This window comes from Geotrypetes seraphini, chromosome 1 (assembly GCF_902459505.1).
Source record: "Geotrypetes seraphini chromosome 1, aGeoSer1.1, whole genome shotgun sequence".
Taxonomy (NCBI): domain Eukaryota; kingdom Metazoa; phylum Chordata; class Amphibia; order Gymnophiona; family Dermophiidae; genus Geotrypetes; species Geotrypetes seraphini.
In genome coordinates, this window is record NC_047084.1 from 73,672,101 (window position 1) to 73,695,500 (window position 23,400).

The following is a 23,400-nucleotide window of genomic DNA, read 5'->3' on the forward strand; positions in this document are numbered from 1 at the left end:
GTCGTCGAGGTAGGGAAACACCTGCAGGCCGCGGACACGCAGGGCCGCAGCTACCACCACGAGACACTTCGTGAAGACCCTGGGCGAAGCCGCCAGGCTGAAGGGAAGAACACGATACTGGGTAAGAGCAAACAAGAAAAGGACCTGGGTGTACTGATAGATAGGACCCTGAAGCCGTCGGCACAATGCGCGGCAGCGGCAAAGAAAGCAAACAGAATGTTAGGCATGATAAAGAAAGGAATCACGAGTAGATCGGAGAAAGTCATAATGCCGCTTTATAGAGCAATGGTCAGACCACACTTGGAATACTGTGTCCAACATTGGTCTCCCAACCTAAAGAAGGATATAAAACTGTTGGAGAGGGTGCAGAGACGAGCAACGAAGTTAATAAGAGGTATGGAGAACTTGGAATATGAGGAACGACTCAAGAAACTGGGACTGTTCTCCCTTGAGAAGAGGAGGCTGCGAGGGGACATGATCGAGACGTTCAAAATGCTGAAAGGCATCGATAAAATAGAGCAGGAAAATAAATTATTTACATTGTCCAACGCGACACGGACAAAAGGACATGGTTTGAAGCTAAGGGGGGACAAGTCCAGGACAAATGTCAGGAAGTACTGTTTTACGCAGCGAGTGGTAGACGCCTGGAATGCTCTCCCAAAGGAGGTTATTAAGGAATCCACTGTGCTGGGATTCAAAGGCAAATTAGATGCATATCTCCTTATGAGAGGCATAGAGGGATATGGGTGACTAAAACTACATCAGGTGTATACCTGACTGGGCCTCCGCGTGTGCGGATCGCCGGACTCGATGGACCATGGGTCTGATCCGGAGATGGCAGTTCTTATGTTCTTTTCTTATGGAGATGGAGATCCCCCACCCGGAATCTCAAATACCGGCAAGAGGCCGGGTGTATAGGAATGTGCGTGTACGCCTCTTTGAGGTCTAGCGAGCACAGCCAGTCCCCCTCGTCCAGGAGGGGGTACAACGTAGGAAGGGTGAGCATTCTGAACCGTTCCCTGACCAGAAACTTGTTCAGAGCACGGAGGTCCAGGATCGGGCACAGATCTCCCGTCTTCTTGGGTACCAGAAAGTACCGGGAATAAAAATCGGTGTTCCTCTGGTCCGGCGGAACCTCTTCAACCGCCCGGAGGAGAAAAAGGGCTCGAGCCTCCTGAAGGAGAGGCAGCTGAGACTGAGCAGCAGGAAACTCCCTTGGAGGCATGTCCTGGGGCACTTGACAGAAGTGAAGGGAGTACCCATCCCGGATGATAGACAGCACCCAACTGTCGGTGGTAAGACTCTGCCACTGGGAATAGAAATGATGGAGGCGACCCCCAATGGGGAGGGGGAAGGCCCCATGAGGAAGGGAGCTCCAAGGCTCGTACTGGGATTGTCAAGACGGCCCGGGCTTAGCCGGGACCGGCGGCTGGGCCTAAGCCTGACGTTGCTGTTGCGGCAGTTTCAAAGGAGGCCGAGAGAAGGCAGGGGTGGACTTTTGTGGATACTTCCGGAGAGGAATTTTATGTCGAGCCGAAGGAAGCTTCGGTTTAAGTTTCACCAGAGAGGTGAAGGACCATTCGTGGTCCGAGAGGCGCTTCGTGGCGGCCTCGATGGAATCATCGAAGAGCTCATGACCCACACATGGGAGATTGGCAAGACGATCCTGCAGATTCGGATCCATATCCACAATCCGGAGCCAAGCGAGGCGACGCATAGCGATTGCAAAGGCTGTAACTCTCGAGGATAACTCACAGGCGTCGTAAGAGGCCTGAAACATGTACAGACGGAGCTGGGAGAGGGTCTCCTCAAGGAGACTAAACTCCTGGCACGACCTCTCGGAACAAATGGAGGGCATCCACATAGAACCGGAGGTAGGACGTGAAGATAAAATTGTAGTTAAGGACACGGTTCGCCATCATCGAATTCTGATAAAGATGGTGACCAAATTTGTCCCATCGTACGGCCCTCCCTGCCCGGGGGGACGGCAGCATAAACCTTCGAGGGGTTAGACTTCTTCAAGGAAGACTCAACCACCAAGGAAAAGCTGAGCACTTTCAAACCCTTTCACCGGGATTGCTCGGTAACGGGACTCAACTTGGAGGGAATAGTCGTGACCACATATGGTGTCTCCAGGTTCCGGAGAAATGTCTGCCGGAGAACCTGATGCCAAGGAAGGCGAAGCGCCTCACGAGGCGGATGGTCAACTCCCATTTCCGCCAGGTATTCCTGGGTAAAGCGGGAGTCGGACTGAAGATCCAAGTTCAAAGCTCTGTCCATGTCAGAGATCAAACGAGAAAAGAAGGAGGTCTGAGAAGATTCATCTTCCTGGAGAGACTCCAACCGGGACCTGGGTGCGGCCAAGAAAGAGGGAGAAACCTCCCTGGAATAGTAAGCCGGGCCTCAGAGTCCCGTGAACGGGAGACCGAAGAGGTTCGACTAAGGTGTCTAGGGGGCATCGAGGAATGGCCCCGTGCCAGATGGACCGGGAAAGACCCCGGGGTCCGAGGGATCCACTGGCGAAGCCCCGGAGAAGGGGTAAAGGAGAATTCTCCAACCGGCTTCGAAGCAGACACCTTGAAGCTGGCAATCACCTCGATGGGGAACATACACTAGAGTCCAACTCGAGAACAAGCGTATGTCTGGATGGCCTCGAAGTCGGAGACCTGCCTCAACAGGGCGGGGAAGACCGGGGTCTATTAGAAGAGGTAAGTCTTGCTGCAGTAGTGGGGGAAAAACAGGCCCCTGGCCTGGACCCCCCGAAAGGTCACCGGCGACTCAGGGGACGAAAAATCACTCGAGGGAACCCGACGAGTCTTATGAGTGAGGCCTAGAGAGACGAGGGGACGCTCAGGCTGGTCAGACTGCGACTGGGTTGAGACCGAAGTCAAAGGCGTCGAAGTCGGGACTAATTGGCTCACCACTGAGGAAAACTGTGTGGTAATAGCCTTAAGCATGTCCTTGAACATAGCCACCGAGACCATAAGTAGGCGAGTCGGAGGTGCAGCAGTGCGCTCCTTCAGGGGCGACCTCAAGGAAGAGTATTCCCTACGTGAGGAAGCACGCTTAGTGATGTCTCGAAGACACCGACGAGGCTGCGCTGACATGAGACTCCGATGTAGGCTTCTTTGCCAGCACACCTGAAAAGGAAAGAGGAGACTTACCCGAGGCCTGAGTAGCAGGAGGGGCCGAGGCCGAGGCACCCAACGAGGGCGCCGAGGCCGAGCCCTGTCTCGCAGGATCCATGGGGCCAGAGAGTTGAAGAATCTTAGCCACGCTGAGGCGACGGGCCCACGGTTGCAAAGTCATACAACGGGGACACGACTCAGCGTAATGCTCAGCACCCAGGCACTCCACACGCCAACGATGAGGATCGGTGATGGAGATAACACGATTGCACTTAGTACAGTTTTTAAAGCCAGAACGAGGTCGGGACATAAGAAAATAAGACGGCCATGGCCCCGTGGGGCCAGGCGGCAAGAGAAAGACCAGGAACCCGGTCAAAATTATACGGACTGGAAAAAATGAAAATAAATTAAATGAAAGACGCGAGCACAGCGACTCAACAGGAACTAACCAAACAAGCCGCGGTGCTAGATAGACAATGATATCGCGCGAAGCAAAGGAGCAGTGCTTCTGGCTCCGCGGAAAACATAGAACTGAGGACACACTGAGGAGATGCATGCCCTAGGCAGGGCGGGAGCGGCTCACGCATATGCGCAGGCCAATCGCAAGCCTGAAGATCTTCGAGCAAGTCTGCTTGCGAAAACGTCCGCTAGGGGGCTCCATCGGTGATGTCACCCACATGTAGAGAATATGCTGCCTGCTTGTCCTGGGATAATTATTTGTACGTATACACTGTACATTTGTATAAACATTGCAGCATTTGACATTGCGTTTACAACAAATTTTTAATAAACTTGAAACTTGGGACAGCTCCTGCTAGCAGTGTAGCTGCCCTGCTGAAGGACGCAGTTTTTTTTAAAGATGGAGCGGTGCAGCAAGGGCCGCTGAGGGCGGAGTTGGTCTCCCACACCTGGCCAACTCCTTCCCTTGCGGCAGCTGGAGCCGAGTGGAGAGTTGGGGCAGCTCCCGATAGCAGTGGAGCTGTGCTGCCGAAGGAAGCTAATTTTTTTTTTAAGGTGGAGCAGCGCAGCAAGGGCCGTTGGGGGCGGAGTTGGTCTCCCATGCCTGACCAACAACTTCCCTTGCGGTGAACTAGCGCCCAAGGGACGGATTCCTGAGCCCCAGAACAAAGGAGCAGGCTATCCAGGTGGCATAATGTCAGGCAGTCAACCCCCCTGGAAGCAGACTTCCCAAAAGTCTGTAATCTCCCACAGCCCAAGACGTTCCACGCAGGGATCACTGAAGCACATGGCAAATGCCACGAAAAAGCATAAAAATAAATACAAGGAGGTGCTGAAGACTGAATATTTATGTCTCCCTATAAGCCTGTCTGGCGAGGATATGTTCACAACCCACTTGTCCAGGAATAGAGTGGGATTGTACAAGAAATATGTAGTGCCACAAAATCTTTAGATTTCACCAAAATATATCTCAAAATTTATACAGAAAAATTAGTCTTTGCAATGCTTTTTTACTTCTGCCATTTTTATTACTGTTGTAAATAAACACTGAAATTCCCAAGAAAGAGAAAATGAGAGAGAGAGAAAAAAAAAAAAAGGAGGCATGTGGATATGTTAACAATTGTTACACACTGATATATGATATGAAAATTTTTAATCAAGAATCATTAATTGTACATTCAGTTGACAGTTAACACTATGACCTCAGTCTTCACTCTCAGTCCAAGGGCTACCAATGGACCAGGTTTTAAGGATATTCCGAATAAAAACATTAAAGATTTGCATACAGTGGAGGTAGTAAGTATGTAATTCTCTCATGCATATTCATCAGGGACATCTTGAAAACCTGACCTGTTGGCATTCCTTAGGACTGGGAGTAAAGATCAGGACACCACAGACAGCTTTTCCCTGCATTATTACTCATTCCCACACCCAAAAACTACAAAACAAATTCCTAAACTTTTTCCCTTTACTTTTCATCACAATTACATACCAAGTAAACTGGTGCCAATGCAAAGTAAGGAAACAATTTAGAGTGGAAATTTGTCCACCATTTAAATTATGATCAAAATAGCATGCCAACTACAATTATTAATTTCTACAGTAATATCACGCTAAACCCAAGTGTGGAACCAGCAATTATTTTATTCCATATTACAACACTGTTCTCCAGTAATTGTGTTCATTTAATATAATCTTTTGCAGATCATAGCGGGACATGAAAATTAAGGGGCAAATCACAACCTATCAGTGATATATTTATGTGAATAACTGCAAATGAAAATAAAATTACATACCTATGTTACAAAATCATCTCTCAGATGCAGTGGTACTCAACCTCTCGCATTCAGTGAGCACTTTCAAAATTATGTTCAGTGATTAATTTTTAAACTTGACAATAGCTCTACTGTGTTATCCTATACTTTACAAATCCTACTTTGTAAAGTATAGGATAACGCAGGTTGAATATCACCAATTCAGAGATTTAACAAGTGCAATAATTAAACAGTATATACAACCTCCAACAGGTATTACCTTAAAATGTTCACTAGCAACTAAAAATCTCTTTTGAGGATGGTAGAAACAAAAGTTAGTCAGAGGATCGAGAAAATGTTTGGTAGGTTTGGGAAAATTAAAGCTTAAATGATAAACCCACCTATACATTTATACCAGGGGTTCTCAACTCAGCTCTTGGAACATACAGCCAGCCAGTTTTTCAGAATACCGACAATGAATATAAGATGGAGGTAGTGCAAGCATATCTCTAATGCATATTCACCGTGGGAATTCTGAAAACCTGACTGGCCTAGGTGTGTCCCTAGAACATATTTGAGAACCCCTGATCTAGACTAATGGAGATTTCTAGGTACCAAATTCAGTGCCAATATAACAACGCACATTTGAATTAAGAGCAGCAGATGGGTTCTAGAAAAATGTTCTGTTGGCTTTACTATCCGCCAGCACTTACAAGGTAAATGGCTACGTGAGATTACTTGAATTATATCCATTGTATACAAAAGGGAAAGCTGGCTTGGGAAGGCATGGCTTTTTAATTCTTAATCAAAAGTATACACATAGTAACTTCACTTAGTATACACTTTTAATATACATAAAAAATGGCTCATTTTACAAATTGCTCTACAATCCAAATGTACAATAGCTTGGAAGAGAAATTTTAGAAAAACAAAATGTATAAAGACTACTTAAAACAACTAAAGCAAGAAATTTCTGCTCTGGCGGACTCTACAGTTTCCTTATTGCATCATCAATGTCAGAAATCTGTTCCTTCAATTGGTTCCATTGCTCAGGGTTTAAGGCAATGCCTGTAAGACAGAGAAAAGATTATTTGTAAATATAAGATGACAACTGATCATTTTATACAACTGTATCTTCCAGCGAATTACAGCTATAACTATAAAGGTTAGCTTAATTTATTAACAAAGATACTAAACAATATAATTTTAGTACAGCAGAGAGAAAAGGGTTTTATTGTGGACTCTATTAAGGGAATAATGAGAAATGATCCAAGAAAGCTTGGAGAGTGGTTAGGGTGCTTAGCAATTAAGATTTAATACCAAGAAATGCAGAATCCTGTACCTAAGGTGCAAGAATCTGCAGAAGCAATATGTACCAAGGGAGTCAATGTGCACAGATCTGAAGACTAACCTTGGGATGAGTAATAAACTGCAATGTATTTAATTAGCTTTCTATCCCATTCTCCCCAAAGAACTCAGGATAGGTTACAGGTTGACATACATATCATACAGTTTACTAGTTACAATTTGCCATAGTTACAGTGCAAGATGGAAAAATTATGTTCTTACCTGTTAATTTTCTTTCCTTTAGACGCAGCAGATGAATCCAGAGACCATCTATCAGCATGCGGAGATAGAGAAACTGATTAACAGGTAGTCCTATTGGCTGGCACTCCTCCTGTACCTCCAGTATGCTCTATCTCCCAGCAGGTGATGGTCGCTATTTGAATAGCTCCTGGATTCTGGCTCTGACTGGAAGTTTATTTTCTCCTGTTGAGGTTTCTCTTCAGTGAGACTGCCATTCTATTTCTCCTGTTGAGGTTTCTCTTCAGTGAGCTGGCAATGCTATTTCTCCTGTTGAGATTTTCTCTGCAGTGAGACAGGGGTGTCTGGCTGAATGGTGTCGGCTTTAGGGGTTACACCTGGGCCCCCCAGGTCCCTGCCTCACCCTCCCTCCATTGCTAGAGGGTCTGACTGGGTCTCAATTTTTTCTTCTTTCCCTTCTCTGTTTAAAAAAAAAAAAAAAGGAGACCACAGTTGCTACATTCTGCTCTGTTAGTGCTGCACATCCAGCTCTAACTGGCTTCAACCAGCCCTAACAACAAGCTTGTGAGTATGTATGTGTTTTTTTACTGTTGTTTGAGCTTCAGGTTCTGTTTGGGAGTCTTAGTACTGTGGGTTCGGTCAACATATGTTTAAGGAATGGATATTTTATTGAGGCTAAGTTTTATGACTAGAAATCCGTTGAGGGAGCCGGGACTTTCCCGCTCTTTGCATGCACGCGCTTGGTTTCCTTGTTGGTTACAGCGCGGCAGTAGCAGTATGATTTCATGCTCGCACTTGTTCTCCTCATTGGGTTTCAGTGCAGCAGTAGTGGTCCTGTTTATTCTGAGGCTCTTTTTCGTAGGTGTTTGTCATGGCCATGTGCAGCTGATTGTGCAGGTGCCGGTTTATAGCAGCGCACATGAGATGGGACATGTTTTTTCCGGTGCTGTGGGAAGCACCGCACCGTTCTTGTGGTTATTCTCAGAGTCTGATTGTCTTTCTATGCAGGCCGCGGCAGGGTAAATTTTGCGGGGCTTGAATCCGACTGTTTCTAGGAGCGTTGATGCAGCAGCCACGTGTCAGCGAGAATCAGGCGTACGCTTGGGTCTCCAGCGATGGCAGGAGTGCTGTAGCATTCCGGTAGTTTATTTACAGCTGACTTTGGTCAGGGTATGCCGCGGCTTCTCTCCTTTCCGGTTCAGACAAGTTGTACGTGTTTCACCTGCTTTGGGAAAAGCTTGGGCAGATTTGTCTATGTCTGTGTTCCTGCTGTATTCCCTTGAAGGAAGCTGCTAGTTTAATTGGACTCTGGGGTTAGCACTCAAGGGGATTACCAGACAGACTCTGACATGTGCTAGGTCACCCAGTCTCGGTTTGTCTCCGGACTGAGCCGACATATGGCAACTCACGGCGCAGTGAGATCAGCAGTAAGATAGTGCCCTGTATTTCACACGGGTATCTCATTGTCTCTTGGGGTCCCTGCAGATTGAGCCTTTGTCTGTTGGTAACTGTCCTTATTTGGGCCTCTGAGCTGCGCTACATGTGTCTAGTAATGGCATAGGATATATATGCCTAAAGGTAGTACTAACAGTTTCCAAGTTCGGGCCGTCTCTATGGGCATAATGACACTTCGCATCTTCCTGCAGCCAGGACTTTCTTTCACTATTTCTGAGAGGGCCTGGACTTCAGATTTCCATGCTTATCATGCTGGTTTCTCCTGTCGCCATCTTCTCATGGCACATGCTAGACGGACCCCCCAACCAGACAGGAAGGGCTGTGAAGCTCCTTCTAACCAGGAGCCAGTTACCTATTCTATCAAACCCGAGGAGGAGCGCGCGCTATGTGGCAGTTAGCCTCATCCCTGAAGCTCTCATTAGCAATGTGAGCTTTGTCTGATACCTGTTAGGATGCTGTTGTTTTCCACGGGGTGATAGATGCAGCATCTTGATTGAGTCTAGTACGCATTCACTTTAAAGGACATACGTATTTCGCTCATGTTGCATGGAGTTAGTACTGTTTTCATGGTTCCAGTATACTCCTATTTACATTGCAAAACTTGATTTTTCCTAGGAGAATTTCTTTCTTCTTACAGATCCTACAGTTCTCATCCTGCCGTTCCCTGACCTTCTGCACTTCATTCTGAGGGGATCTTGCCTTCTTCCAATGACTCTTCAGGCTTTCTCATGAGGGAGAAGACGCTATAATGTCAGGTCAGGGGGCTGTGAACATTTTTCAGGATGCTTGCAACTTTGCATGCTCCTCAGGTTTCTGGTTCATTCTTGGAGTCTCTATGTTTTGTGTTTCCCTTTTAAGTGTTACTGGTCCTCAAGGCAGTTCTTGTAGTTCTTCAGGAACTAAGGGACGTTGTTCCACTTACTGCATGGTGCCCAAAACGGGGGTATTGGGCAGGCTGGATCCCATTCTGCTGAATTAGTTTCTCAGGGTTACACAACTCTGCAGAAAAACTGGGAGAATATTTACATTTTCACTATGGACTCCGAATCTGCACTAGGTTTGCTTGCCTCTCTTGGAGCAGCGCTTTCGGTTTTGGCACATGCCATTTCACCTACCCAAGGCTTCACGAACATTTTAGAAAATGTGGGCAGTGGTACAGTTTTGGCGCTACCAGGTGATTCACCTAATTTCTTCTTGACTGACTGCTTGATTCGAACGTCTTCCAGTCAGGCCATTTGACTGACACGAAAAGGGTGGTTTCTTTTCCTTAGTTCTTTGGATGTGAATCTTCGAATTTGAACAGCGCTCTTTTCTCCTGTACTATTTATAGGTATATCGAGGAGATGTTTTTATTCATATAGGAGAGAAATGTGTTTCTTCCCAGAGACTAGGGCGATGGGTCAGTCTCAGGTTTGCATTCTTCTTCGGTCACCATGACCAAGAGTATGGGATTCTGTACAAGTTCTAGGATCCATATTGCTGACTCCACTGGGAACTTCGGCTAACTTTCCCATTATAACACTACAGCAGTCGCTTTTGTTCCGGTGGTTCCCGGTATCTCAGGGCTCCAATTATTTGGTAGGCTCCTCAAGCATCGCTCTGTATGATTTGGATGGCTCGGCGAGATTTCTATTTTCAAAGGCATGCCTCGGTCTTTGCTGGACTAGCTCATGGCCACCAATAATCCCGGGCTGTCGGGTTGGGGGGGGCTCGGTGCCTTCCATCCTCAGCTCCAGGAGTCTGGTCTTAAGAGGCAACTCAGTAATTGTTCATTCTTCTACTCTGGAGCATGGTCAGGCTACCGTTTCTGGAGCTTCAGACCATTCTTCCGGAATGACGCTGAAGGTCTTTTCAGTCAGTATTATGATGGAAAAATTATGTTCTAACCTGTTAATTTTCTTTCCTTTAGAAGCAGCAGATGAATCCAGAGACTAGTGGGATAGCTCACATCGACCAGCAGGTGGAGATAGAGAAACTGATTTACAGGTGGTCTTATAGACTGGCATTCCTCCTGTCCATCCAGTAACGCTCCTTGCCCAAGCATCCAGGAATAGGAAAAATGAGCATTCATAAAAAAGTTCTTTCCAGCAACGAAGAATAAAGAGTAAAATACAGAATACAACTACCAACCACAACACAACTGAATTGCGCAACACAGAAAAACAACAGACCATCTGCAGAAAGGGTGGGGCTCTGGATTCATCTGCTGCTTCTAAAGGAAAGAAAATTAACAGGTTAGAACATAATTTTTCCTTCCTTAGCGCAGCAACAGATGAATCCAGAGACTAGTGGGATGTAGCAAAGCAAAACTCAAACAGGGTGGGAAGCCAACGCCGCCTCCACAATAACCGAAGCGCCAAAACTAGCCTCCGCACGGGCTGCCACATCCAACCGGTAATGCTTCGAAAAGGTATTCCCAGAAGACCAAGTAGCCGCACGACAAATCTCCTCCAAGGCAAGACCCCCGGACTCCGCCCAAGACGCAGCCGTCCCGCGAGTCGAATGGGCACGAAGCTGTTACGGCAACCGCTTCCCTGCCATCAAGTACGCTGAAGCAATCGTCTCTTTGACCCAATGAGCAATGGAAGCCTTAGATGCAGCCATACCTTTGTTCTGGCCCGCGAACAACACAAAGAGGTGATCTGACCGACGAAAGTCATTTGTAACCTGCAAATAATGAAGAACTCTGCGCACATCAAGGAAACGCAAGGAAGAAAAGCGCTCCCCCCAATCCTCCTGCCGAAAGGCCGGTAGGAACAAACACTGGTTCACATGAAAGGAAGAAACCACCTTCGGCAGAAAGGACGGCACTGTCCGAACAGACACACCAGCATCCGAAATGCGCAAGAAAGGATCCCGGCAAGATAAAGCCTGTAACTCCGACACTCTTCTGGCCGACGCCATGGCCACCAAAAACACCGTTTTCAACGTGACATCCTTCAGAGTAGCATTGGACAAAGGCTAAAAGGACAACCCTCCAAGGACAAGCTTAAGACTACACTCTGGACATTTTAAGCGAAGATTCAATCTTCCTATCTTGGACATCCTTCAGCGCAACACCCCCTTCAACAGGCAAGGTAGTCTTTTTTGACAGTGACAGTGGCCACCAACGAGTCAACCCTAGGCAGCTTAAATTTCTCCAGTTCATTCGGAGCAATAGGGTACAACTGTCGCATGGCTTTTGACACCCACAGACTGGCCTCAGGCGTGTCCCATTGTGTCGCAATAAGCTCCTGCATGGCTTCATGCACCAGAAAGGACCCTGCCATAAGGGGGTTCGCGGACCCAGAAACCTGCGGATCCTCCTGCGAGATGTGCAACCCCTGCAAAACCTTAGAAATTAGAGGAAAGTTTTTCCCTGTGAAAAAGACGGAGCGCGGAAGGATCATCCACGTCCCTACCAATCGGCTCCTCCGCGTCCCATTCCGTCACCTCACCTTCCTCCAACGACTCTGGAAGAGACAGAGACAAGGGGGAGACCGAGGCAGGGTCCCCCTCATCCGCGGGCGCAAGTCTGCGACGCTTCGCCGCCTGAGACTGCACTGGAGGGGAAACATTGGCAGTAGGAGCAGGAGCAGAAATAGAAGCAGTAGAAGCAGAGTAGGCAGCAAAGGAACATTCAAAAACGCAGCCTGAGCAGGTTGAGAGCCCTGTAAGAGGAAGGCACGGTGCATCAACATTATAAATTCTGGGGAAAATGAGCCCTGCCCAAATCCCGCCGGCCCGGCCTGCACCGCGCAGTGGAGCAGAACCTCACTTCCCCCAGAGCTCCCGACGCTCCGACAGCCGCCGAACTCCCTTCAGACACAGACGCGCCCTGAAGTGTGGCCGACTCGACTGCAAGGGAAGAGGAGCTCGAGCGCGCCTCCCCAGAGCGGGAAAACTCAAAATCACTGGCCGGGAGCATCGCATCTAGGACCGGCGCGCCAGCACAACTGGCGGAGCACAGCCCTGACGGTGATTTGCGCTTCCCACAGCGTGAACACCGTTTAACCGCCTCAGCCCCCATTTTTTTTTTTTTTTTTAATGGAGGAAGCCCGCCAAACAAACAATGCTGCCCCAAAAAACCACCAGGAATCCGCCAAACTGCGTCCAAACACACACAAACCAGTAACTTTTCTACTCACCCAAACCTTCCACCTAGCACAATATCAAACAAGTTAAGGCTGGCAGTTGCAAACTGTAAGCTGATCGAAGGCACAGCACAGCACAGTGAGGCTCTGTTTAAATCTTTTTTTTTTTTTTAACTGGAAAGAAGAAAAAAAGCAGAGCCCAAAGGAAACCCCTCAATCCACTGGAGGGGAGGGTGGAGAAGGGACCTGGGTGGGCCCAGGTGTAGCTCCCAAAGCTGGCACCGCCCAGCCAGACACCCCTTTCTCTCTGAAGAGAAAAATTCTCAACAGAAGAAATGAAAATTTATCGAAAATTCACCCGGCACAGCCAGAATCCAGGAGCTAGATGGATAGCTACTAACCCTGCTGGGAGATAGAGCATACTGGATGGACAGGAGGAATGCCAGTCTATAAGACCACCTGTAAATCAGTTTCTCTATCTCCACCTGCTGGTCGATGTGAGTTATCCCACTAGTCTCTGGATTCATCTGCTGCTGCGCTAAGGAAGGGGGTATTTCTCTACAGCCTGGGCAGTAGGTGATGTACTCAGTTGGCGGGTAAAGTTGTGGTTCTATTTCAATGGGTGGACCCTCATCTTCCTCTTCTGTTGGCAGATCATTTTATGGGTCAGCAAAAGAGTTTGGATAAACTTTCTCTCTGTGAAATCTGTGCATGGCCCATTTATTGTATGTTACAGTGTACAGAGTTGTGTACACTCTAGAAAGTGTAAAGGTTAGTACTAGTGAAATCTTCTACATCCTGGATATTGAGAATTTTGGCTCAGGCGTTCCAGCTCTTTTTATGGAAGTGAGATCTCCTGGAACTAGACCTCATGGCCTCGTCTCAAAATTCTAAGCTTCCTAGCTTCTTCGGCGGGCACAGGGAGTGGGAGTCAGAGGGGGTAGCAGCGTGGCTTCTTTTTCGCCTCTGGTTTCTTTTTCAGTGTTTTCCCCTGGCATACAGTTTACATACATAGCATACAGTTTACTGGTTACAATTTGCCATAGTTACAGTGCAAGATTTATCAATATCAAACAGATGGATGTAGGTTAAATTGCATCTTAAATACCAAGTTGAGTTCTGAATATTATACAGTACATAAAAAAGGCAGTTAGGCTACAGGTGGTCTTAAAAAAAGAAGTGTAACCAAAATTGTTAGAGAGTGCACTAGAAGCCATAAAATGAAACCTAAGGATCTTATACATACAGTACAAGTTCAAAAATATGGACTGCTCAGGGATTGAGCCAATCTGGATTCTCTTGCTGTATTTTTGAAATTCAAATTTAAAGAAGAAACAAGGAGATTCTTCTTTCTTGTAAGTCCACACTTTATTCTGGAAGCAGAGGGTTATTTCCATCCACCCGCCAGAACTTTATAGGAAGCCTCAAACTTCAGAGAGACTTAAAGCCTCCCCCTCATATCTCATCACTGTCACTGGTTCTACAGTCAGTCAGTAGCAAAGCAGCCAGGAACATCTGTAGAAGATTGACAACAAGAGAGGGAACAGGGACACAAGTGTATTCTGCTCACAACTAGAAATGCAAAACAGCAACAAGTAAACATAATTGAATCAAACATTAGTAACCTGAACGATAACAACAGTGCTATAAGTAAAGGATGCGCCCCCAATTAGGGACCCTCCAAAACTGAGTGCTAAACCCAATCAGATGGTACTCTATATAAAGGCTTGTCAAAAAATCCAAGAGACTAGCAACATTCCATGTTACCAGTCCAGGGCAAGCAGTGGTCTTCCCCATGTATTTCTCAATAACAGACTATGGACTTTTCCTCCAGGAAACTGTCCAAACCTTTCTTAAAACCAGCTATGCTACCCACTCTTACCACAACTTCTGGCAATGCGTTCCAGAGCTTATCTATTCGCCGAGTGAAAAAATATTTCCTCCTATTGGTTTTAAAAGTATTTCTCTGCAAATTCATGGAATGTCAAAAATTGCATCCACTTGTACCCATTCTACTCCACTCAGGATTTTGTAGATTTCAAGCATTTCCAAGCTGAAGAGCACTAACCTTTTTAGTCTTTCCTCATACGAGAGGAGTTCCATCCCCTTTATCTTTTTTTTAAAAATTCTTTATTCATTTTCAAATTGAACAGCAAGTGCACAAAAGAATATATTATACAAATTATTTCACAATAGCACATTAATATCTACCACATAAAGATCTAGTGATGCAATACCCCCCCCCAACCACCCATCCTTTATCACATTTTCAATACACATATTATATAACATATTATGAAAAATTATTCCCAACTCCATCTCCTTTATCATTTTGGTCGCTCTTCTTTGAACTTCTTATAGTGCCACTATATCTTTCTTGAGATAATGAGACCAGAACTGAACGCAATGCTCCAAGTGTGGTCACACCATGGAGCGATAGAGGCATTATAACATTCTTAGTCTCGTTAACCATCTCTTTTTAAATAATTCCTAGCATCGTTTGCTTTTTTGGACGCCGCACATTGGGCGGACGATTTCATTATATTGTCTACAATGACACCCAGATCTTTTTCTTGGGTGCTAACCCCCAAGGTGGACCCTAGCATCCAGTTACTGTGATTTGGGTTATTCTTCCTAATGTGCATCACTTTGCATTTGTCCACATTAAATTTTATCTGCCACTTGGACTCAGTCTTCCAATTTCCTAAGATCTGTATGCAATTTGTTACAATCCACATGTTTTAACAACTTTGAACAGTTTGGTGTCATCTGCAAATTTAATCACTTCATTCATCGTTTCAATTTCCAGATCATTTATAAACAAATAAAATAGCAAAAGTCCCAGTACAGATCCCTGCGGCACTCCACTGTTTACTCTCCTCCATTGATAAAAATGACCATTTAACCCTACCCTCTGTTTTCTATCCGATAACCAATTCCTAATCCACAACTGAACTTTGCCACCTATTCCATGACTCTCATGAGGAACTCTGTCAAAAGCTTTCTGAAAATCTAGATACACTACAATACATCAACTGCCTCACCTTTACTCATGTTTAGTCACACCTTCAAAGAAATCAAGCAAATTGGTGAGGCAAGATCACCCTCGGCTGAACCCATGCTGACTGTCTCCTTGCACTTTATAAGAGCACGAGCCACTTTCAGCATGCATCATTTAGAAGCAAAAGAAAATAATTTAAAAAAACAAAAAACAAAACACACACATATCCTGCTGGACCGCTTAGAAGCCACATTCTTCAAAACTATTAGCTTCATCAAGATACAACAGATAAATGTTATGAAATTATAAATTCACACGGAATATACTACCAGTGTTGTGTGCTGTTATAGAAACATCCAGCACAAGATTGTACATCTGATGGGACGGAAAGGTGGAATGATGGTTCCATATTTGTTCTCTTAGCAGTTTCAATTATGCAGGAAACAAAGGGCACTGAGCACTTTTCATTATAAGAATAATTTATTGAATTCTCTATTTTAAACCAATTATTTATAGAAATAATATGCTGGTATAGAGATTAATATTAATTGAAGAGCATATTTGATATTTTTCTATATACTCCTATTAGTATTCAGTATTCTAACATTTGAATACAGACACTTCAAATTGTGGTTTTTTTCCTTCTAACTACAGGTTGCTGAGAAGACAGGGAAAATTTGAGTCTTTTACTCTGCCTTCCTCTTAAACCCTCCTGGCTTTCTTTCACCATTATTGAAACCTCTCTATTGGGACACCCTAAATATCCTGTTTCAGTAGTATCCTTCAAGAAGGAAAAGAGATTAGGGGTGGGGGAGAAAGAGAAACAAAGATCCAAGGTATTGATGCACACAGATTCTGACTCTATAAATGAATTCAACACGGAACTCAACATTTAATTGGTGTTGTAATTGAAAATGCCATTAAAAACCAATTTAATAGATACAGGTATGTTTTTGGGGGATTGGTGGGGGAGGGGGGAGGTGTGGCTTCTTCGGGGCTCATCAGAGTCCAGGGCCCTGGAGTACCTTTCTGTCACCTGGCCTCACTTGCCCTGAGTAGAGTAGAAGGTGGTGGTGGGGGGGTTTGTTGTTGTTACTCTTATACTGTACATGTTTGATATAATGTTGTCTATGATGCATCATTGTTTGTACTATGTACCATTTGTGTGCCTTTGTATTGCTTTCGCTGTTGTTTGCATCAATAAAATTGTTTGAACCTAAAAACCAATTTAAAAAATCAATTAATATTCTGCACGGAATTCAACACGGTGCCTACAGGAAAAGTGGGTAGTGTTTGGGTATGGAAAATGTTAAGTGCCGGTATTTTAGGCCAGAAAAACCCTAGCCTAATATACCGGCACCTAAGTTGTTTGCTTTTTGATGTCTAACTATTTAGATCACAATACACTTATGGTGAGTGAGACCTGGGGTGTCAGATATGACCAGTTTAAGCAAGAACGCTTCCACGGTCTGTCAATTCTTCATACATCCCCATTCATCATAATAATATGCTTTTTATAGAAAAATTTTTTTTAAAATTGTTTTTTCTTTGTCATATTTTATCAGTGCTACTATCTAAGGTTTTAAAGAACTTATCTTTAAAAGGCTGTATCTTCAATCCATTATAGGTAATGAAGGAACATATCGTATATTCCAGTGTTCCATGCAATTCAATACTCCCCTCTATCTTTAAAACCTTAGATAGTAGCACTGATAAAATATGACAAAGAAAAAACAATTTTTAAAAAAATTTTTCTATAAAAAGCATATTATTATGATGAATGGGGATGTATGAAGAATTGACAGACCGTGGAAGCGTTCTTGCTTAAACTGGTCATATCTGACACCCCAGGTCTTACTCACCATAAGTGTATTGTGGTTTATTCACTCTTTAATTCATACTATACGTTTGTGAGGATAACTATTTAGATGCCATTAGGCAACAATTCTACAAATGGCATTTAAATTTGATTGGCATGTGATAGGCACTAGTGCTGCCCAAATTCAGGAAAAAAAATTTTGATTCGATTCGATTCAGCTTACTGAATTGGTTTTTCGATTCAGTTTGATTTTCCTACCCAACTGGGTGTTTTTTTCAAACATCCTGGTGGGTTTATTTTATAGTCTCTTCACCCCCTTTGCCTTATCCTAACCACACTGGTGCTGTGGTGTAAACAAAATAAACAAAAAAGACTTTTCTTCTCTCTTAAATCCTAGCTCACGTTTGCGGTCTAACACCAGCTCTGACAGGATACACGTTTCAAATCTGACATTTGTAATCACAAAAGGGAAAATATAATTAGTTTTTCTACCTTATTGTTGTCTGGTCATTCAAATCTTGTTGGTCCCAGGCTCTGGTTGTCTTCTGATAACTTGCTTGCCAGGATCTCCTTCTTTCTTCTTTCTCCGTTCTAACCATCCATCTGCCATCTCTGTCCTCCCCTTCCATTTCCCTTCCCTCCCCCGGAGGTTTGGCATCTTTCTTTTTTTTTTCGTCTCCATCCACAGATTCACCTTTTCTTAACTACCCTTTCATCCAGCATCTCTCTCTCCTTCCCCACCACCCCAGGGTCCACCATCTCTCCCTTTCTTTTCCCAACTACCCTCCTATCCAGTATCTCTATCCCCCCTCCACACCATCCCTTGTGTCCAATTTCTCTCTCTTTCTGTTCCTTCCCTCCCTAAATCCCATTGTCCATCATCTCTCTTCCTCTCCTCTATTTTCAGACCCATTATTTCTTCCCCCCCAAAGTTCGTCATATGCACGTCTCTTTGAACCCCCCTTTCCCTCCCTCCATCCGTGTACTTCTACACCAGGGCACCCCTCCCCTGGTCTGTCTGTCCCTCCCTTGAAGGCCTGCACCTCCCCCTGAAGGCCTGTCCCCCCCTCGAAGGTCTACATCCCCCCCGAAGACCTGCCTGCCTGCATGTCCCCCCCTTTCAAGGCCTGCATCGGTGCATCCACCCGAAGGCCTGCCTGCCTATCCCCGCCTTTGAAGGCCTGCATCCCCCCCCCCCCGAAGGCCTGTCTGTTCTCCCTGAAGGCCTGTCCCAGCCTTTGAAGGCCTGCATCCTCCCGAAGGCCGGCCTGCCTGCCTGTCCCCTTTGAAAGCCTGCATCCCCCCCGAAGGCCTGCCTGCCTGTCCCCTTTGAAAGCCTGCATTCCCCCCGAAGGCCTGCCTGTTCCCCCTGAAGGCCTGTTCCCCCCTTTGAAGGCCTGCATCCCCCCCCGTGCCCCCCTTTGAAGGCCTGCCTGCTTATCCCCCACTTTGAAGGCCTGCCTGCCTGTCCCTCCCCTTTGAAGGCCTGCATCCCCCCCCCCCCGAAGGTCTGCATTTCCCCCGAAGGCCTGCCTGCCTATCTCCTCTGAAGGCCTGTAGCCACCTCCCCCGGAAGGCAGCACCCCCCCCCCCCCAGAAGGCAGCACACCTCCCCAAAGGACTACACCCCCCTCCTCCGGAAGGCCTGCGTGTTCCCCCTGGACTCCCGGAATCAATCTTCCTAACTTCAGCAGCCTGCAATAAGATCGCTGGCGCTAGCGATCTTTGCAAGCTGCTGTACGGCATCAGAGAAGGGGCAGGACCACTGCAGAGAGAAGATGCTCCGAAGCCATACAGCAGCTTGCAAAGATCGCTAGCGCCAGCAATCTTATTGCAGGCTGCTGAAAATAGGAAGACTGATTCCGGGAGACCAGTGGGGAAGACGGACAGCACAGCAGGAGGAGGCCAGCGGGTAAGCCACTTCCCGACTGACCCTCCCCACTCGCCCTAAAGCAGGAGCGGCATGCCAGCAAAAGTCAGCGCTGCCGCTCCCGCTTTAGAGGGCGAGTGGGGAGGGTCAGTGAACGAATCGGGAGGTCGATTTTTTGGCGGGGTAAATCGATCCAAATCGATTCACCCGAAATGAATCGGTGAATCGATTCGAATCATGAATCGGGCAGCACCTACCGATTTAGGTGTCCAGAATTGGGCCCAAAAAGCAAACTTTATAGATTCTATAGTTGGGGGGGGGGGGGGGGAGAAGAACCTAGAGATCAGGAAATCTCAGCTGAAACAATATAAACTGAACACCACAGAAATTAGAAGGTCATATTATGCCAAACTGGTTGGATGTGGTCAACTCGATAATGAGTAGGACCAGATAAATGGTATTCCCCCCCCAAAAAAAAAAAGAAAAGGAGAGGGGAGAGGCCTGAAGTGGGCCAAACAGCTATTTTATTAAGTAATAAATATTATCCCAGGTCAAGCAGGCAGCATATTCTCACATGTGGGTGACGTCATCCATGGAGACCGGATGCGGACAGCTTCACAAGCAGACTTGCTTGCAGAACTTTAGAAAGTCTGCGACTGCCGCACCGTGCATGCGTGAGTGCCTTCCTGCCCAGTGCAAGGCACGCCTCTCTTCAGTTCTCTGCGGAGCCGAGAAGTTCTATTTCGACGCTCTGCGCTAGACTCAGTTCTACTTTGTGTCTTCTCTCACCGCGGCTCGTGTTTATTTCTTTTCAGGGTCGCTGTGTTTTTCTTGTGCGTTTAAAAAAAAAACCAAAAACACCCTCTTACTTTATTTTTCTTTCGGTACACATCGGGGCTTGCCTCGCAGCCTCAGCCGGCGGGCTTCAACCTAGCTGCGGCTACTTTTCCGTTTATGTCCCAGCCAGTCACAGGCTTCAAGAAGTGTAGCCATTGCCAGCGCGTGATCTCCCTCACTGACCCACATCGGTGGTGTATTCAGTGTTTGTGACCTGACCATCGTCTAGAATCGTGTGCCCACTGCACTACCCTTCAACCTCGTGCCTGCAAATGTTGTTGAATTCAGGTGGAAAAACTCTTAGGAGGTATGGATCCACTTGCCCCAGCCTCATAGAAACAGAGAATGATGGCAGAAAAGGGCCGACGGCCCAACAAGTTTGCCCACTAGGATAACCCACCCCTCTAAGCACTTCCTCGAAGTGAACCCACATGTTTATCCAGTCAAGTACACAGGGGTTCCGCCTTCTCCTTCAACTTCAACTTTAATCAAGCCATCCTCGTTCGGCGGGTCCGAGTAAATCTGCTAAGTCTTCTCCTGATGAGATGCTTGCCTCGCTGCCTCCTTCAGGTCAGGTACTAGCAGTAGTTATCAAGCTACCCAAGAAGCATGTCTCCAAGTCGAAGAGTCATTCTTCCTCCTCCGTGGAGCGGTGAATGTCCTTGTCCCCGCAGTTAAGGGAGGGATGGCGTGTGGTCACCAATCGCAGTGACCCCCTCCCTCCCTATGGTCAAATCTATCTCCCTCCCTCCCTCTTACCTTTGCGGCGCTTTAGTAAAGAAACTTACTGAAGAAAGCGAAGCCTGCCTGCCTGCAGTTGCTTGTGTGTGGGCAGAAGCTTCTCCTCTGACGCAAACTTCCAGGAGGCCAGGGGGGGAAGTCGAAGGACGTTGCAAAGAGCGAGCAGCACTAATACAGGCTGCGGGCTGCAAAATAGTACCTGGTGCGCCGCATTTGGCCTCCAGGCCTTGAGTTTGAGACTACTGAACTAAAGGGAGGAAAGAATCAGGAGGAGCACTGACCTCGCTCTCCTAGGTATATTTGCCTAGGCACTCAGTAAGCCTACCCCACCCCCACCCCCAGGCTCAACCTAAATGGAGAATCATCTTGGGACCCAGTTATATGAGGAAAACTATCCATCCACCCACTAGAGACAGAGAATACTAACAGATCACAGAGCATATCATTCAAGGTCATGGATCACAATTTGTTGCTCTCTACCTCTGCCTCTTAGTGAATGGACTTAACCCATGCGTCTGGATTCGTCTGCTGCTGATTACAGAGAAGTTTATCATAAAGCTATTTAGCTTTTTGAAACTCTGATACAGTGCTTTGAAATTTAACACATTATAGTTTTATCTTAATTATTTAAGTCAAGTATCACATGATTTGGCATATTACATCTAATAAAGGCATCAAGAAAACCAGAATAGTAAATTCTGAAAAAATGAATTGAAAGATTTTATCATGCAAATTGATTTATCTGTAAAACCCCTATAGAAGCAAAAGCACCTTTTCTTCCTGGTTTCATGTCTCCCTCTGCATCAATCCAGTATTCTCTGATGTCAATTAGAACTTTGCCTTTGAAATCTCGAACACTAACATATCTCATTTTCCCAATCTGCCAATGAAATAAGAAAAACAAAATTTAATTTTTTACAAAAATCACAGGACATTTTCAAAACATCTTATGATCTCCACTGTGCTCGAGACAAGATAGAAACAGAAAAAATTAATGCAGATAAAGATCATATGGCCCACCCTACTATCATTATCCTTTCCTCTCCCTTAGACATCCCATGTACTTGCTCCCAAGCTTTCTTGAATTCAGATACCAGTGTCTCCACAACATCCACCAGGCCATTCCACAAATTCCACCATAAAAAGCAGCATCTCCATATATATCCCAAGGAAAAAAACAAAGTAGAGATGGCTGAACAAACGGAGACGTGGACCAAAGATCCAAATTAGAGAGTGACACTGCGACGGTTACCCGCAAGGGGAGGGGGAGGGTGTGAATGGCCTTGCCCCTGCAGTGAAGTATCTGCCGTGAGCTGCCTCCGTGCCATCCTCAGTGCGATTGTGCATCCAACAGCCACATCTCACCATCTCCGTGTCATTCTCTAATCCAAATGACAAGTCTTTATTATGCTGACCCAACAGGGTCAATTTTCAGCACAATGCCTGTGTCAGGGATTAGACATGGTAGAAAAAGAAATCATTGTCCTTATCTAAATATTATCTTTTCCTGCAGATTGGTGTGTCATTCTGGACAAGTGAGTTATTTCCCCATGACTGCGAGTCATATGCAGAAGGAATCCAATCTGGATTTTTCTGTGATCCTCCTACTTCAACTAGAGAGTTGCACGGAGACAGAAGTCCCACCCGTCCTCGCCAGAATTCCCTCCGTCCCCGCCCATCCCCCCATAAAAAGCAGCAATTAATTCTGACAGGCTCATCAATTCCAGTTTCTTTTGCGTTTGTGCTGTTTTCCTAGTGGAATCTCTGGTGGAACCCTTCTGTTCAGGTAATTAACTTATATTCCCCCGTTTTACTAAGGCGTGCTAGCCGATTTAGCGTGTGCTAAATGCTAACGCGTCCATAGAATATAATGGACATGTCAGCATTTAGCAAGCACTAAATCGGCTAGCACGCCTTAGTAAAACAGAGGGTTTATAAGTTAACTAGTCTATTAGCCCATTACATTAACGGGTGCTAGAATATATGTCTGTCTGTCTTTCTTTCTGTCTCTCTCTCTCCCTGGCCCCCTTTGTATGTCTGTCTTTCTGTCTCTCTCCCTGCCCCTGTGTCTTTTTTCCTTTCTTTCTGTCTCCCTCCCAATGTCTATCTTTCTCCCTCCCCTCTCGCTGTTTTTCTATCTGTCTCTCTCCCTGCCCCTATGCTGCAGCAGCAGCATTTCTTCCCCCCCCACTTCCCTGTGCAGCAGCCACAGCATCATTACTTCCCCCTCCATTTCCCTGTGCAGCAGCATTTCCCCCCAACCCACTTCCCTGTGCAGCAGCATTCCCACCCCCTCCATTTCACTGTGCAGTAGCATTTCCCTCCCCCCACTCCATTTCCCTGTGTAACAGCAGCAGCAGTATTTCCCTCCCCCTCCACTTCTCTGTGCAGCAGCAGCATTTCTCTCCCCCCCACTACCCTGTGCAGAAGCTGAAGCAGCATTCCCTCTCCCTCCATTTCCCTGTGCAGCAGCATTTCCCTCCCCCACCCCACTTCTCTGTGCAGCAGCAGCAGAGGTATTTCCCTCCCCCTCCACGTCCCTGTGCATCAACAGCAGCATTTTCCCCTACCCTCCTTCCCCGTTCTGGCCTGCTCTCTTAGTCCCTTGCCGCCCCCCCTTCCCTTCCCTTGGTCTGTCCGGCTCCCTTAGTCCCTTGCCAGAGTTTATTTTTAAGTTTAAAGGTGCCGCGGCTGCTCCTCTCATGATTGCCGCCTGCG

General features: G+C 46.3%; 1 protein-coding gene across 2 annotated transcripts in view; it reads right to left on the reverse strand.

The window, feature by feature from the left end:
• Positions 1-4,723: 4,723 nt before the first annotated feature.
• Positions 4,724-23,400, reverse strand: part of SUB1 (SUB1 regulator of transcription) — a 55,571-nt gene continuing 36,894 nt past the window's right edge. For both annotated transcript variants that reach the window (XM_033933347.1, XM_033933341.1), the window contains exons 4-5: positions 21,454-21,562; positions 4,724-6,409 (exon numbers count right to left, since the gene is read on the reverse strand). In XM_033933347.1, coding sequence (XP_033789238.1) covers positions 6,330-6,409; positions 21,454-21,562 — 189 coding nt within the window. In that variant the 3' untranslated portion in view covers positions 4,724-6,329. The remainder of the gene's footprint in view (positions 6,410-21,453; positions 21,563-23,400) is intronic.